This window comes from Electrophorus electricus, chromosome 19, assembly GCF_013358815.1.
Source record: "Electrophorus electricus isolate fEleEle1 chromosome 19, fEleEle1.pri, whole genome shotgun sequence".
Taxonomy (NCBI): Eukaryota; Metazoa; Chordata; class Actinopteri; order Gymnotiformes; family Gymnotidae; genus Electrophorus; species Electrophorus electricus.
In genome coordinates this window covers 8680590-8697667 of record NC_049553.1, presented here as the reverse complement: position 1 = coordinate 8697667, position 17078 = coordinate 8680590, and the positions used below count along the sequence as shown (strand labels likewise).

General features: G+C 43.0%; 1 protein-coding gene across 2 annotated transcripts in view; it reads right to left on the bottom strand.

Annotated features, from left to right (window-relative positions):
• col4a5 (collagen, type IV, alpha 5 (Alport syndrome)) overlaps window positions 1–15356 on the bottom strand; it is a 44455-nt gene extending 29099 nt beyond the window's left edge. For both annotated transcript variants that reach the window (XM_035519814.1, XM_027008736.2), the window contains exon 1: window positions 15110–15356. In XM_035519814.1, coding sequence (XP_035375707.1) covers window positions 15110–15199 — 90 coding nt within the window. In that variant the 5' untranslated portion in view covers window positions 15200–15356. The remainder of the gene's footprint in view (window positions 1–15109) is intronic.
• Between the last annotated feature and the right edge of the window lie 1722 nt (window positions 15357–17078).

Below are 17078 nucleotides of genomic sequence, written 5' to 3'. Positions count from 1 at the left end.
CTCTCCCAGGATCTGGACATGTCTCTGGAAGAGACTGGGACTCACTGACTATTACTAATGTGCTGCTGTGCCCGGCAGAACATGGTGCTAGTAACACCAAAGTTGCAGGTTTGAGTCGCAAGGAGGAACTGTGCTGTCATGTTGATAAAAACATGAGGCACTCTGGATAACAGTGGCTGCCAAATGCTATAAAGGATATGCACTTAAAAATATATATGTATCAACCGTGCAGGTTCAGCTGCCTAACTGAAAATGCAAGAAATATCCAGGAAGGACCAAACATAGTTGTGCCTTACAGTCATGACAAAAGTCCAGCACAGGTTGAGTTTAAAATGATAAAGTTTGCACTGGGTTTACTCCTGATGCTTCTTACAACAGGTCACGCAACCCCGGCATGTAACAAGACTCTAGATGGACTCTGCTAGAGTTTCAGGCTGTGGCGTTTTCTACAGCCTCTCATCCACCAAAGAATGGAAGACGGAAGTCAACAGCAGAAAAGAGGCAGGCGAGGTTGGGGGATACAAAATGAGGACCACGATGTCCTCCACTGTACTGAGCAACGAGTGATTCTCAAGAGCAAAATGGAGGAACGAATCGACACAAGGGTATGTTCTGAGTGTGTTTCGTGAATCAAGTGTGAATCAGACTGTTCAGAATCAGGTGTGTCCTGTGTAGCAGACTGTGTTCAGAATCAGGTGTGTCCTGTATAGCAGACTGGTCAGATTCAGCTGTGTTCTGTATAGCGGACCTTGGGTTTTCATCAACAGGAGAAGTTAACCATTGCAAGCATGATTTTACTTGTTTTTTTATCAGTATGTAAAGTGTGAAACTCGAGACAACAAAGTTTTAGATAAATTCTATAGGAACATCAAAAAACTGCTACACCCCTCCCCAGGGGAAATGTAATAATAACACTGTGCATTTAACAGCAGTATTTAATGAACAAGCCCTTGATTAAGACCGTGAATGTAGGGAAGGAAGATACAAGGGTGTTCTCTGTGCACAGACTGGGCCTTTTTTATAATACACATATCACTGAGGCTGGCTATATTCCCTTTTGTGTGGATAATAAAAGGCTGCATTAACCAGAGAAGGGCAGCTTTCAGGAACTGTGATAGACGCACCCTGAGAGCAGTGCGTGAGGGACTTAGCCAGCTAGAAGGGTTGCCATGAAGCGGCAAAATGACATTACAGAGAAACACGTTTCTGGCACGAACTCAAAAAGCTGTGGAACTCCATGAGGGTGATAACAAACATGGAAATGAATAGGAAGCATCTCACTACTACAAACGATTTTAAGAAAGCTAATGAGCTGAATGAATGTTATTTCAGGTTTGAAACCCATAACTTCACTGAGGAAAATGGTGGGAAAGCACAAAAATCCTGGAAACTAGTTTGTGTGATGCTGAGAGTAGATTGGTCTTACTGCTGAACACATCTGCTTTTTGTTTATTTTAGTTCTGCTTTTAATACTTTTCAGCCTCATTTACTGTTGAAGAAACTGAAGACTGATGAGCATTAACCTTTTTATTATCAAATGGTACCATTCTTTCCTGTCAGGTTGCATTCAGCACGTAAAAGTTAACAGCACGCATGCAGTCATCAATACAGGTGCTCCTCAAGGCTCCTCACACATTCACTTTACCGTCTATACCAGTGAATGGGTGAGTAGGAATTCACACAACGATATTATCCAATTCTCTGCTGACACTGGTAAATTAATTTTACTGTATAAAGATTCTGGTACATCACAATGTAAATAAGATGTAAAAAGATTTCTCTAGTAATGAGTAAAACAATGAAAGTCACAGGAAAAAAAGAATACAAATATCTCAAAGATATGTGGTGCACTCCAAGTACCAGCTGTTACCTCTAGAAGATATGGAGTGCCATTGTGCAAATTAAATCATTTTCAAAAATTTTTAAAAAGATTTACATAGCTAGGTCTAGTGAACTGTGCAGTTCTTGTAGTCTGAGGCTGTGCAATGACTGGTGTTTTTGTAAGCTATGAGGTTGTGCAATATCAGAAGCACTGTGCAGTAACTGCAGGTTGGTTTGGGAGGCTGTTCACTGTGCAACCTGTGCGACACTTGTGGGGTTTTGAAGGGGTGGGGCTGAGCAGTGGGAGCAGGACTGTGCAGCCATTGTGCAACTGTGCAACAACTGCAGTAACTGGGACTGCTAAGTTTTTTAATTTAGCAGCAGTTGAAGGTTGTAAGTTGTAGGACTGTGCAATGGTTGTTGAGCTGTGCAACAATTGCTGGACTATGCGATTTTTTTTTTCCGTGTTGACTCCAAGAAATATTTTCCTGTGGGACAATAAAGTATATATCATAGCTTTGACTAGGTTCGTTGGCATGGCAGTGTACTCTGTGACCCTACCACCTCTGAGCTATGGGTGTGTGGGCTCCGCCCCCTCTGAGCTATGGGTGTGTGGGCTCCGCCCCCTCTGAGCTATGGGTGTGCGGGCTCCGCCCCCTCTGAGCTATGGGTGTGCGGGCTCCGCCCCCTCTGAGCTATGGGTGTGCGGGCTCCGCCCCCTCTGAGCTATGGGTGTGCGGGCTCCGCCTGGGTGGCACTGCAGTAGAGGGGCAGAACAGACTGCTGTTCTGCAACACACGACAATCTGAAGGCACCTGCAAGGATTTATTTCAGAGGCCAAATTCAGTGATTATGTTGAAAAAAAAAAAAAAAAAAAAAAAATCACACGTGCCCTTCAACATCTCTTCTCCCCCCCCCCCCCCCCCCCCCCCGCCGCCATGGTATCCTCAATACCTATCTGGAGGAATGTAGAGGACGACAGTCGTCCTGACATGATGACATGGCACACCATGCCTCAAGCAGGCCCCAGTCTAAAGTATTCAAATGTACTCTCGGGTGAGGTGATCAGCAGTACAAAGAATATAGGAATATTCACACTTCAGATTTCACCTGCAGAAAGGTCACTCAATGACGCACTGGACCGAGACACAATGGTAGGCTCTCTTGCACACTTACAGGCACATGGGCAGCAGCATCAGTCACTGCTGTAATGAGACCTCTGATAGATACGACAGCTCTCCCATTTTACACATTGCTGAAGCTGTAAAGCTTCATTCTCCCTGGCACTAAAACAAACACTGTCTGCCTGGCTCAGGTCTGGCCGGTATGTCTGTTGTGTCTTAGGCAGTTCCCACCATTAAGGTGGCTTTGGCCTGATAGAGGTGTGGCGGGAGATGACTGACAGGCTGACTATTGGTGCTTTAAAAAGACTTTATTTTAAAGTGACTTCTTTTAAAAGTTTAAGTATGAAACACGAATTAGCAAAAAGTCGCCTAATGTGGAAGAATTGTGCAGTTATTGGGCAAAAGAATGCAGTGTACTGGGCATTCCCTTCCTCTATAGACCATACCCAGTGGTGTGTGTGTGTTTGTATGTTTGTATGTGTATGCGTGTTTAAAAAGTACCACATTAGCCCTGGTCTGGTGCTGATGGTTTCTGTCTGCTCCCAACATTCTCTAACCCTCAGGTTATACTGCATCAGTGCACAAGTTAATCCTCTAATCCTCAGATATTCAAACACACACACACACACACACACACACACACACACTGCTGTGCGGTGCCGAGCAACTTAAAGGCTGACAGCCAACAAGTGCAACAGACACAGGAGCAGGTGGCAAAACACAGGCCGTGCTGACCTTCAGTTAAATAGAGAGGCCCTTCTGATAACTCTCAGATAGCTGGGGAAAGGAACAGCTACCTTTATGTGCAGTAGAAGACGTTTAAAATGAGCTGTTACGGGTGTGTGCAGAGTTTGCATGGATGCAGTCAGTTTTTTTTTGTGTGTGCACAAGTGCATGCGCATCCTGTGTTTGTAAGGATGCAGTCAGTTTTTTTGTGTGTGTGCACAAGTGCATGCGCATCCTGTGTTTGTAAGGAACTAGTGTGTGTAACGAACTAGCATATCCTTATGCTATCTCACGCCCTCACACTGGTCACATCATCGTGCAAATCACCGCATAATCCGTTCCATCAGGAAGAGGAGCTGCCTTTAATGAGCTGTGAGATTAAAGATAATGTTTGCTAAGTGAATCAGAACATATCTTTAACAAACCACTCCAGATAATATAACATTACACTGGTCTCCATTTATGAGTTATATTAAAGTCACCATTAAATGATTGCCCTCAGCTTCAATACAAAGAACCCCAAAAACGTGTCTAATGGACATGCAGCTATTCTGCGCTGTGTAAGTTCTTCTGCCCTGGGCCGAACCCCCATGACAGCGGTGTGTTTTTCCCTGCCCTCAGCACTGTTTGCATAGTGCAGCCTCAGTTCTTTCATCGCTGCATGACAGTTTCCTTCTGAACCATCCCAAAAAACAGTACTACCTCCGCCACAGCCTAACGACCCAGTCGCTGTATTATGGTTTCTCCCAAAAAATCCTTTTCATTCCTACTCCCACAGAGCTAAACCACTGATGACCCCTATCTGAGACCAACTAGAATGCCCAATCGGGGGGTTGCCAGAAGCTAGAATGTGTGGTCAGTGCCACGTAAGTGCCGGAGCTCCGCCAGTGGGACAAACCTCCCGCGGTAGGCCTTTCTTCTGGAACAATCCGAGTAGCCAGTTCATCTAGTGCCAGGCTGGTGATGGTTGTGCTCAGAGCCATTTATTTATAGGGGCTGGACAAGAAGGAGGTGCTGAATACAGGCACACATAGAAAAGCCACTAGCAGTGGAAAACAACAATACACCGCAGCTAGGAGAGGCTCATGGGAAGACAAGGGCACCGCGTCAAACAGCACATACAGCCAGGATGGACTGGGTTGAGCCCACTCATGAGGCAGAAAAATGTATTAAGCAAATGGACAAATGGTTTGATCGTTTTATTGTAGAGTAACAGTTGAGCAATCACTCACAAGAATGTGATAGCAGAGAGAATTGGAGTCCCACGCATTGGAATGCCGAAGATATGAAAGGGAATGTTATTTGTTTGTATGTGAAAAAGTTGGATATCAGTAGCGCATTCACATACACACACACACACACACACGCAAACCTCTGATCTTGTGTAGTGTTTTCTGTGCGTGTTTGTGCTCAAAGCGTGAGAGATTAAGCGTGGTTAGGCCTTGTTCCGGCCTAGTTCTCAAGCAGTGTTGACAGGAAGAAAAGCTCTAGAATCAAGGTCGTTCACTATCTCTGTGTGCATGTTCTTCTCTCTCCCATTCCCAGCAGACCTACCTCTCGCTCCCCTCACACTGTCTCATCATCACCCGTGCTCCCAGTGTAAGAACGCCTGTAACCTCGCTGGTTCCGCAACATCTGAGCAGTAGCAGTACACATGGCCAATCATCCTGTGATTCATTCAAGCATCTCATTCTTAAGCCCTAGACATTCTTCCAAAGTGCTTACCTTGATCCATTTCTGTAATAAACATAAGTTGGTTGCAAACTCTATGTTGTGTTTGTGTCCCGTTTACGTTGTGGTTAAATGAGAACAGTCTCAGTCTCAGTCTCTATCTATCTCTCTCTCTCTCTCTCTCACATGGGATGGGGAAAATTCCCTTTCCTACATGATAAGCCCGGAAGAACAGACAGAAAAAAGGGAGGAGGGAGACAGCGAAACAGAGGCAGGGAGTTAGGGAAAGAGAGAGACAAAAAGGAGTAGGATACTTCTTCCTTTTCTCCCACAGGTGCTGTTCTAAAGGCTTGTGGTATAAAGTAATAGAAGAGAGATGTTTCATGTGTTGGATTAGTGTGGAAGGAGGAGCATGTTGTAAATCTCCACAGGGAGGTCACCTCTGTAACATCTGTTCACCTGTAAACACAGCCAGGGCCAGCATGTGGAATCACTCAGAATGAACACACACACACTGAATGTGAAGACATTTAAATGTACAGACCAAATATTTACTATAGGAAGAGTACATTGTGGGCAAACAGTACAAATCATTCAATTTGACACAGGGGTCGTGAGCCTGGGGGCTACAGTAAAGTAATACAACTTTAGGATTGTGGTTTACTAACCTTTACATGTAGAAAGTAGCAACAATGTAATTGTAACAACAATGTATTAGCACTATGTTTATTCTGTTATTTTGGCGAGCTAAAGTAAAAAACGACATACTAGAACACGCCATAAAAGACTCAGTGAGGCATTTTCTTATTAGGAAGTAGTTCCTCTAATTTACTGATAACAGCGTGTAGGGCCAGGAAAGCCCTGGGAACCCACAGACAGACAACGTTACATGTGCAGCATCGACCTGTAAACTTGATGGAACTCGTACTCATAGAAGAAGCAGAATCACATCACATGAACAGCGCACAGACTGCGTACGGTATTCTGCCAGTGAAGCTCTGTTTCTGCCCCCACAGAGCGGAAAGCCCTCACGACAGAGTTGGAGGGTTCACATGGAGTGTCGCACCACCCACACAGTGGACCTCAGAGGACGGGAGGCCTCATGCACGAACAACACATGAAAAAAATAAAAGCTAAGACAGCTCGTATTCCTTCCTTGCCTCTAGACAAGAAGTTTCTCTCCATTACAACGTAACCCGAGGGAACACTAAACTGGCTACCACAGTTGAAAATGACAAATGGGCAGTAAGTACACGGACCTACTGTGTAATACAACAGCCTGATGTGTACGCAGATATCACCCAACAGAACTACTGATTTGTAGAGCAAGCCTGATAAAATCTTATGCAGTATTGTGAAAACACACAAAGTCTAATAAAAACATCTTATAAAAAATTCCCGGACGCAGCACAAATTAGACTCTGACTTATTCAATTCTATTCAGTCAATGTCCAGGTCTATTAAAAATTATATGAATTTTATTTGGAGATGTATTACGTTTGGATAGTATAGCGGAAATAAAATGCTTAATTTTATCATTTTCGGATATTGTAAAAAAGATATTGACGGAAGGGAAGCTGCTACTGCAGTGCATATAGTAACCACATGAGGGCAGCCGTACCAGGTTCGCATGGCCTGTGTGAGCTACATTTAAATATTGCTGCACTCTGATATCAGTTTTAATGCCTAGATTTGAACCAGAAAATCTAAAGTTATCTGACTGCAGATTGAGTGGTACATAGGCATAAACTGGCACCTCCAGTGCTGTGAGCTATCCGATGTTATCATCTGTGCATGTTGGAAGTCTTATCACAAAGCCACTTGCAGTGCTCAAATTAATTAACACCTCTTAGGATATGTCTTTAGTATTTATTTGAATGCCTTTTCAATTCTTTATTGCCCTATCAGGCTTTTTCATTTAAATGCATGTCCATGGCAACGTGCATCCAGCATAATGCTATTATATTGTTTCCTTTCCTTTTCGGTTGTTGTCCACAAACACATGTCTGAAATTTCCTGTGTTGTTTCAGGAGAGGAGGAGGCGCAGTGCTGGAATGTCTCAGATGCCAGAGCGCAGTGGAAAAGGTGCCGGCTGCTGGGACATCGTGAGTACATGGAATCTCCTTCACCCACAACTCTCCTGGACCTACGACTCCAACCGAGACAAGAAGGCTAGAGGTCTGAGGTAGCGCTGTCAGTTACCAATCTCAGTGTAAAGCCCTCCTGCACGGCCCTCATAGTCCCTCATGTGCGCACGGGCAGGCACGCGCACACACACACACACACACACACACACACACAACCAGAGACACGAACAGAGACTCGCTTACACGCAACCACACTCACATACACACGCAGAAACACACAAATCATCCTCAGATAGCAGCAATCCAGGACTCTGGAGTCCCGTGGACAATTAAACACAGCTGGACATCAGCTTGGTAGGCATCAAGCACCAGCAGGTGGACAATATGAGCCCAGCAGGGAAGCACCAGTGCTTGACTCAAACCAGTGGGCTCAGGTCTCCTAACTGGCAGAGACTTTCCAAAGCGTCAATAATGTTCTACGATCAACTCCAGTTACACTGAAACCCACTACATAAACTGGAAAGTCTAAGTTTATGCGCAGATGTGCTTCTAGGCACTAATTCATGCTCCAGTAATGGTGTCCATCTCCAAAGTTTACACTTAATGGGGTAAACATTTCCCTCTCCTTTTAGGGAGACAGGGACCATCTAGATCAGCGGGACCTTTACAGCCCACATGCATATGGGGAGCCCTTCATAACTACCTCTAATAGCAGAAACAGATGAGGGACATGGAGAGAGAGAAAGAGAAAGAGCACGAGTGGAAAAGAGGGAGCGAGTGACAAAGAAAGAAAGGAAGAGAGAAAGAAAGAGTGAGGAGTGAGGAAAACAAGAAATGGGAAGAGTTGGTAAAACCCCAGGGAGAGCTTGAGGCAGTAAATTACAGTACATACCTGAGCAATCACACTGTAAAAACTGTACTTCTTTGTAAAAAGTGACAGTGATGTGGGTTTGCAGCTGTTTGTACTTTTAAAAAGCAAAAGTAGAAATTAAAATGACGGTCAGAAATTGTGTATAACATTTATTAAACAAAAAATTGATAAATTGTGGTTTTACAAATACTGTTTTCTGGAGGCTTCCCTGTATAGTTGGCCATAGGAGCACAGTACCCATGGCACCCACTGAGGTTCTGCTATAGATGTAATCATTATAATAAATGTATTATAATAAAGTGTAAGTAATTGAAAGACAAAGTGTAGAAAAACTGCCTCCTCATCCTTGTTGCTGCACCTATACAACAGTATTGTCTATTCCAAGTAGACACTGACCATTTGAAATCAAAGAGCAAGCAGAATACAGAATTGTACTGTAAGATCATCATTCACACCACACAGCGAGAGCACGGTAGAGTACGTTTCAGTGTGTATTCACATAAAATATACACATAAGACACAGGCAAGACAAAGGACATGAACAAGATGCTATTCTCATTTCACATGGAAACAGGCAAGGACTGAACATGTCCCCGTGAGACGGTAAAACTGCTAGGTGTGCAATTTACAAAGCCCTTCAGATACACTGAGAATGGCTAGACACAACAAAACATACTTGAAGGTTTGTGTTTGCTATTACAGGGAGGGGGAAGGCTGGTAAAACACACTGTGGCTTCAGGAAGGGATTAAGAACAATTTACAGTGAAAGAGAGAAGAAATGTGCTTAATTATGCAAGCGCTAAAAGAATCAAAATAAAAAAGAATCAACTCTGGAAAGGGGAGAGAGCAAGAGACAGAAATAGAGAGAGAGAGAGAGAGAGAGAGAGAGAGAAAGCACGCTCTCTCATATTTCTGTTCCTGCAGGTTTCTCCCCACATCCAGGAACAGGAGAGAAGCCTCAGACATCTAGATCAAGGTCAAGCCTCGAACTCACTCACACTGACTCTCGTTCATCTGCCCATCCGCCCCCCCGACATCTGTTTGTTCACTATATTAGTTAGTTCACTATGGCCAATCTCTGATCACAGTCTCTGTATGGACCCACATGTCCATCACCAGGCCTGACCCCAGGACAGTCCGCGCGTCAAGCAAAGCCCACCATGCCTGCCCTCCGGTCAGCCGAGTGCAGCAGTGAGACAGCAGCGCAGGCGCGTGGATGTGTTGATCCATGCCCGTCTGCCTGGCCCATGTTGCTACAAGCCAGCTGCTCTGCCTGCCGCACCTCTCTGAGTGCCGGGTGAAGTCGATCTCTGCTCTTTACTGCAGACCTCTGCATACGAGACACGGTTCCTCACCTCAATCCCTAAATACCTTGCGCAGCATAAGAAAAACAATTCACACATGATTTTAGAGAGAAATGAGAAGAACATCCAACAGAAAAGAAGCACAAGTGGGATTACTCATAAAAATGGGTAGAAGCATGTTCCACCATCGCGCCCTCTCCTGGCCTGGATGTCATGAGTGCCCACTCTGAGCCACTGGCTCCCCCAGCCTGGCCGTCTGGGTCCACAGTTGTGTCAAGATGGGTCAAGATGGTTGTTAAAGTCATGGACCGTCTGGTCAAGGTTTGAATGAGCATTTGATTTGGAGTGGAGTCAGCTAGACACTGTATCTTCAACCTGCTGCCCACTACACTCTAAACTGCGCCTGAAGGGACAAGACTGCAGGGTGGGGGAAGGTCTCATCTTGAAGCCCAGAGCTGCACCTGCACAAGTCACAACATCCCTGTGCGTGTGAACCACGTGACACTGGGCTTCGTACTAAAACCACGGTGTAACGGCTCTTTCACGGAGCTCCAACACTGGGGGAAGTGCAGGGATTCACTTTCACCATCGCCAGCTGCACACCGGGAGACAGAGAAGAAGTGGCTGTAATAAAGTACACATCTGGGAGCGTTTGAAGTACAGCACAAAGTGATGCTAGGAAGTACATGAAAGTCTCCATAAACATTGGTTAAGAGGACTATAAAACATTGAGTGAACAAATTTCCTGAGCTAGAGGCATGAGATGGGAATGTGCTTGGTGTGGAGGGTAAACACAAAGAGATCCTGAGATAGAAACAACAGCCTGCATCAGGCAGAGACAGGCCTGTTTATGGAACAGCTATATGGACTCATCCGAGTCACCCCGCCTTCATGTATGTGTGCACACATTTATGTGTTTATCAACATATAGTTTTCTTCTGACTGTGCTCAAAAAGAATAATGTAAATACCTCCAGGTGACAGATTCCCATATGCCACCAAAAAAAAAAACCTATTACTAAAGTGTATGAACAACCCATCTAGTAAATTTAGGACAGGGTTGTGTCTAGAGAGAAATCCAGGAGATTATTGCAGAGAATTATGTCTGAAGGAACACTGAAATCTTCCTCTTCCTCCCTCCCTCTCTCCCCCCCTCTCTTACTCACTCATCTCATGCATATACTCAGATGGTCCACAGAAACAGTACAGCTCCTTCCTTAGACTGAGATGAAGAGATTGGGCTCAACTATTTATACTATGTCTTGTCTTGTCTATGCTGACTAATATGTCTTGTCTCGTGCATTTACCTTTATGTATATTGTATATTTGCACATCGGAGTTTGGAGAAAGGCATCTAGTTCAGCTGTGCACTACTTGTTCTATAGTCTGAATGACAAGCTGACTTTGACTTTGACTCAGCGGGGAGATCCCCTTTCCCGGCAACCACCTCAGCCCAGAGGACAGGAGAGGAGAGGAAAACAGACGTGACTACTGGTTTGAAATTCAGTTTTCCAGGTATAAGGAAGAAAGAAAGCGTGAGCTCTTCGTTCAACGATAGAGTGAGAGTCTTTGGCCTTCCTCCCTTCACATTCCACATACACAGTCTGATGACCTCTTAATCTGGAGGCCAAACAAGATGCATGTGTGTGACACAAAAAAAACCCCACCCACTCTCAAACACCCAGTTCATCAGTTTACTTCTAAACCATACTTAGGAAGAATGACCAAATGAACATCAGATAGAGTGAGAGAGAGTTAGAGGCTAAGTGAGAGAGGAAGATAGGAAGAATCAGCTAAACGCTAAAGGCTGTAAAGAGCACTTTTACAACTGCTTAGATTAAGTGGCATTTGCCGGCCATTCACGCCACACCGTAAGAGCAGACCACCCCCCAATACACACAAACATTAAATTGGATTCAATCCCATCATTTTCCATTACTTGTTGCTGCTATGACTATCCACAAACACAGTCATACAAATTATTATAAGTTATATGTGTGTTATCTCTACTGCAATGGAGGCACAAAATGGATAGACTAGGAATTAAACAGACTTAACCATTTGAATAAAACATTAATGAAAAAAGTTAAGAGTAAATATGTGAATATTTAAGTGTATATAACCATGCGTTTGTACATGCACATACATATATTTGTAATTGAACATGTATGTGTGTGTGTGATTGTGCCAGGGTAAGTATCTTACATGGCTGAGTGCATAAGGGTTTGCAGCTTATCAGGGTCTCTGGCTGAACACAGCAATCATTTTAGTCTAAAACACAGGGCAGGTGAGCCCTAAGCAAGATGCTCTAAGCTTTTACAAACTGCTTTTACAGCGAGGGACTGCACTGTATCGTACACACCACACACCCATAAAAACATTCCAGCAAAACTGAGGGATTAGCAGAACAAATGAGTAAGGTCAGGGCCAAGACTCGGGCAAAGGAAACCAGTCTCACTCAGGTAAGATTCAACAGGACCCATCTTTCTTAAAACAACCCGCCAATTAAAATCATCAGTGTGGATTCTGGTCTTAGAAAGCTGACTCAACATGGAATATGCCAGGGAGAAAAACACCAGTTTGGAGGACTATTTTGAAAGATGCTCCCTGCAAGGCAATCAGACCCTCCTTGCACCAGGTGAGATAACACTGGAATTTGCTGCCCTCCAGGTGAGAGTGAGAGCAGAACAGAGAAAGAAAGAAAGAAATACAGACAGGCAGCGTAAGTGAGAGGTTGAGAGATATAGAGAGAGAAAGAAAAGGAGAGAGTCAGGCTGGGAGAAAGAACCACCCCGGGCTGCCTGTCTGCCCAGCCCACCCCTACACTGCCCCCCACTGTAGGGAGTGTCTCCAGGTATGTCTGGCTGCTCCGGGTTGATACTGTCAACCTGAATGTTGTGGCTACGCTGCAGATGGCTGATGTTGGGACTGCAACCAAGGACAGAGGCATTCCACCAGGACTGAGCTTTTGGGGCATCAAGCACACATAAGACTCTGCTCACACAGAGGCACTCAATCACACAGATCCACAACAGCATTCAAAATGTAATCATTTCAATGTACGCACCTGTGCAAATACACACACACAAACACACACAATACCAAGATGAGATTCCAGATTTCTTCATGTGTGACAGGTTCAAAGGAGAACCCCATGGTGTACATTACAGTCAAACTCCATCACCTGACAAGTAAAGATTTCTGTTTCTAACTACACATTTGTTCCTACTTTAAAGTACATTTGTCTCATTTATTATTATTTTTTATTTTAAAACTGCTTATATTCCAATTCTAAACATTATATGTATATGAATTTAGAGAGAAACAGAGGCATGGAAAAGCAGTTTTCTGTTCTGCCCAACCAAAGTTATGTAAGGAAGCTTTCTTTCTCTCGATAAGTGGAATTCTGGGTCATACAGAGACCAACGTAGCGCCCACTAGAGGGCATAGTCTCATGGAAGCAGTAAACTGGAATCATAAGCAGGCATTCCACACTTGGCTGAATGAAATATCTTTGAAAATAAGGTGGGGGGGGAGGGGGCAGATTTCTTTACTGTGGGGTATACCTGTGAGCCCTTGAGCATAAAACAGATTAACAGTGACAAAGTCTCTGCTTACATTGATTTCATGAGTTTTTCTGAACAGCTGAAAAAGAACATTGCCAGAAAGTTGTGATAGCCCCATGTTCATGCACTGAAATGGTACAATGTTCATAAATTGCTTTGGCTACAAAAGCCTTCATTTAAGCTATTAAATCTCTGAAGAGGATGTTAACTGCTTAACACATCCGTACTCCCCAGTGTATGAAATGCAGACATAACCGTATCCTCATTTCCCATAGGACAGTCTTCTAACTTGATCCACTTGCTGAGCAGAGGAGTCCCCTCTGGCTGCAGAAAACCTCAAGAAGCCCAAAGTCTGAAACAGGCATGGCATTCCACTCTGTTTCCATGATCCCTTGATGTTTCCAAACATCATGCCCACATGCCCTCAGAATGGGGATCGTATGCATGCCCTTTCCACGCATGAACAATAGACTGTGTCTGAATTGAGGGTCCTTCATTCGACCTGCCCTCCTCCTGCTGGGGGGGGAAGGGAGTGACTATGCGTCTACCTAACTCTCCCCATAGGTGGTTAACTCCTCTCTGTAGAACTGACAGGAGCCATACCCAACCCTTTACAATCTAGGCTCAAAGAGTGCAAGAAGGGGCGGGTCCCTGAGAACCTGTAAAAGAGGTCTCGGATTCCAAAAAGGAAATTTGGTGCATTCCAGCAGCCAATCAGTGACATGAGATGTCCAGATTACATTCTGAGTCACTGTTGGTACAGGTCCGCCACAATGCCCACTGGGGAGTGTAGGTATGTAAGACACGTCGCCTTTGAAGGTGAGGTCATGCTTGTCACTTGAATAAAGCTGTCCCCAACCACTACTAAATACTGATCAAAGCCTCTGGTGATAGAGCCCTACAGATCCTCTCCTGTCACTACTGCTGTTGGCTAGCCTGACATTCTCTAGGTCACGTGAAGTACTTCATTACACCACCACTAGCACATCATAAAAATGAAAGGAAAAAGTAGGATAATCTCGTTATTTAATTAATTTTGTGAGTTAATGAAAACATTGATGGAGAGACTTTGGCATTTTCTTTTCCATCACCAGTGACTTCTGGCAGTATATTAGTTTTCTTGGATTTATGGATGAAAAAGGTTCATCTGGTGATCCATAATCTGTCAGAATACCACGCGCGGATTTACCATTTAGTGAGTTGTAGTGTTCCCAATCACATCAGGTGGATCCAGATTATATGATGATGTTATAATAGGTCATATTATTGCTGTAGGTTAAAGCCATGCGCGCGAATTAATTCAACAAATCAATGTCGATGTAATCTTTTCAATGCAACATGTAAATATTAAGCATACGGAAATGGTAGTTATAGGATAAGAAATTTTCTAACATGTATCAACAAGGTATATTCAAAGGAGACAAAATATACTGCATTTCATCATTTAAAAATGTAAAAATAATTTAATACAACACTATACTAACCGAGATACAAACTGAAGTTCATGTTTTATTTTCAATTAAATTAGAAACAAGGTTCAGCCGGCATGTTTCCACAAGTCACCCCCTGCCGTACAGACTTAAGAAAAATGTGCTTCTGCGGGAAATTGCGGTCAACCGAACAAAGTAAACGCAAATACGTCTCCCTGCGGTTCTTGTCCAACAACATGTCAAAAACACAAGTTACTTGTCTGAAACAATGCAAACAAAATACAATAATACACTGTAAAGGCGAATTAATTTATACTTATTTCAAGATCTCAAGAAAATAAACTCTTCCACTAGATAAAGTAGGCTAACAACCCTTATATATTAACTTCAGCCTAGACGCATGCTTCGGGTAGCGATTCGCAGAATATATAGTGCAATTATATGATAATAGCAAAACTTAGGATACAACTAATTACAAATATCCTAAAAAACAAATGTGCGTATACTTACCGCAGACTCAGATTCCTGTACCCCTATGCACAGAGTAATTAACACCAGCACCACGACGAGGTTGATCAGACTCTTAAACTTTTTATTCATTTTTAAAGAATCTGCCCTCTTAACATTGACAGCTATGACTATGGGCACATATGTAACTTCTCATATTCCTCTGCTAACTTTACTGTTACGTGAATTGTTGTTTTTAAAAGTAAAAAGGCAGACTCTTCTCAAGTCTCTACGCTGTCTAGCGATAGGACCGTTCACTAGCATACTGCAACCTTAACTTTTTCCTCTACCCCTTAACCTGCTGGCCGCACTACTTTGAATCACTCCGCCTATCAACAGACTAGTCCCCCAAAAGCACTTGCTATACTTTTCTGTCTCTTAAGAATAAGACAAACAATTTACAATTCAGTTTTTCAAAATTAATTTTATTCTTAATTTAACAGCATGTCCACTGTAGAGGATGTCAGGATAATTTTAATGGGAAAAAAGTTTTTTTCTGTATTTTTTGACATTCCAGCTATACAGGTGATTTTAAATCAGGTGCATAGTAAACTTTTCACATTCTGTATTGACATATTTCAGTTAAACAAAAATCATATTTATATGATTTTATATATCGGTTGAAGAACAGCTGACTTCCTGTGAGCACAGATTCAACCATATGTAGGACTGCTGCTGCCCCAATGCCTGATTTTTTGTCAGCAAATGTATTTTTCTCCTGGTACATTTCAAAGTCTAGCATCAAACCATCTGGAGAAACAAAGACAAATAGCTTCAAACCAGTAGGGTACGGCTTGCCTGGAACAAATTGCCTGATTGGACAATGGCCTAATTATTGCTAATTATTGGCATTTTTGTTTTTTGGGACCAAAACATCTTGATTCTTGGGTAACCAAGGCAGGCCATGTGAACTGATATTCCAAAGAACACCAAAGAACACCTTAATTTTGTGGTATTCAGAGACACTCCTCTAACTTGGAGTTCCCTTTAATTTGTGAACGTTGCCATGTTTTTAAAGATGTTGTTATCAATGTACTGGGAAAAGTACTCAACCAGACTCCAGTTTGCACGGGTTGTAGGATCATCTTGGTAACCAGATGGCATAGGTAGGACAGGACTGAATCTATAGGGATGAAAAAATTCCTAAATATGTTGGTAAATAACCCAAGTAACTATTTTATCTCTAACCACTTTGATCACAATGAAATGTAGTTGTTATTTACCATTTAAAATACTTTGCAGCAATTAATAACAACAATGTAGCATATGGTGTATTTTACTATGGATAGCATCATGTATGGTTACCCTGGAGACAACGAGAAGATACTTACTAGTCCTTGACCACAGAGGACAGCGGGTGTCGTGTTCACCTGTGCCTGTTAGCTCGTCTGATGAGCCTCCTGTCTCTTCTTCTTCATCAGCAGGTTCAGACTCATCCTCAGCATTTTCCTCATCCGATAAATCTGAATCTGAATCTCCCGCTATTATTCTGTACAAAATCTCCTCTGCTTTTGTCCTGTCTTCTATTACTAGATATTAGAATTAGGCTTTATTAAGTTTGCTTTTTGCTTAACCTGTCAGTATAGCCTAGGCAGCTGTCTACTGGCAGGTATAGTCTTATCGCTGTTGATCAATAGATCCACCTAGAGTTGTTTCTTTTATTAAAATGAAAGACATCAAGATTATCCACTATAGAGGACATTCATAAACTGGCTATTATTTCAACACAGTAATAAGAAAACTACTCTCAAACCTCACTACATCATTCCTGACATGTTAATAAACAATACAGTATAAAAACATCATAGTTAAACATCAGTAACTAATCACTTATCTTACCTTTTCTCTTTCCATTGTTTGACAGAAGAAAAAAAAGTTGGGTTATCTGTGTTTAAAAATTGTTTTAAAAATTATTTTGTGTGCATTTCTACTCCAACTTTTGCGCTCAGAATATCATAAGTTGTGCACTACC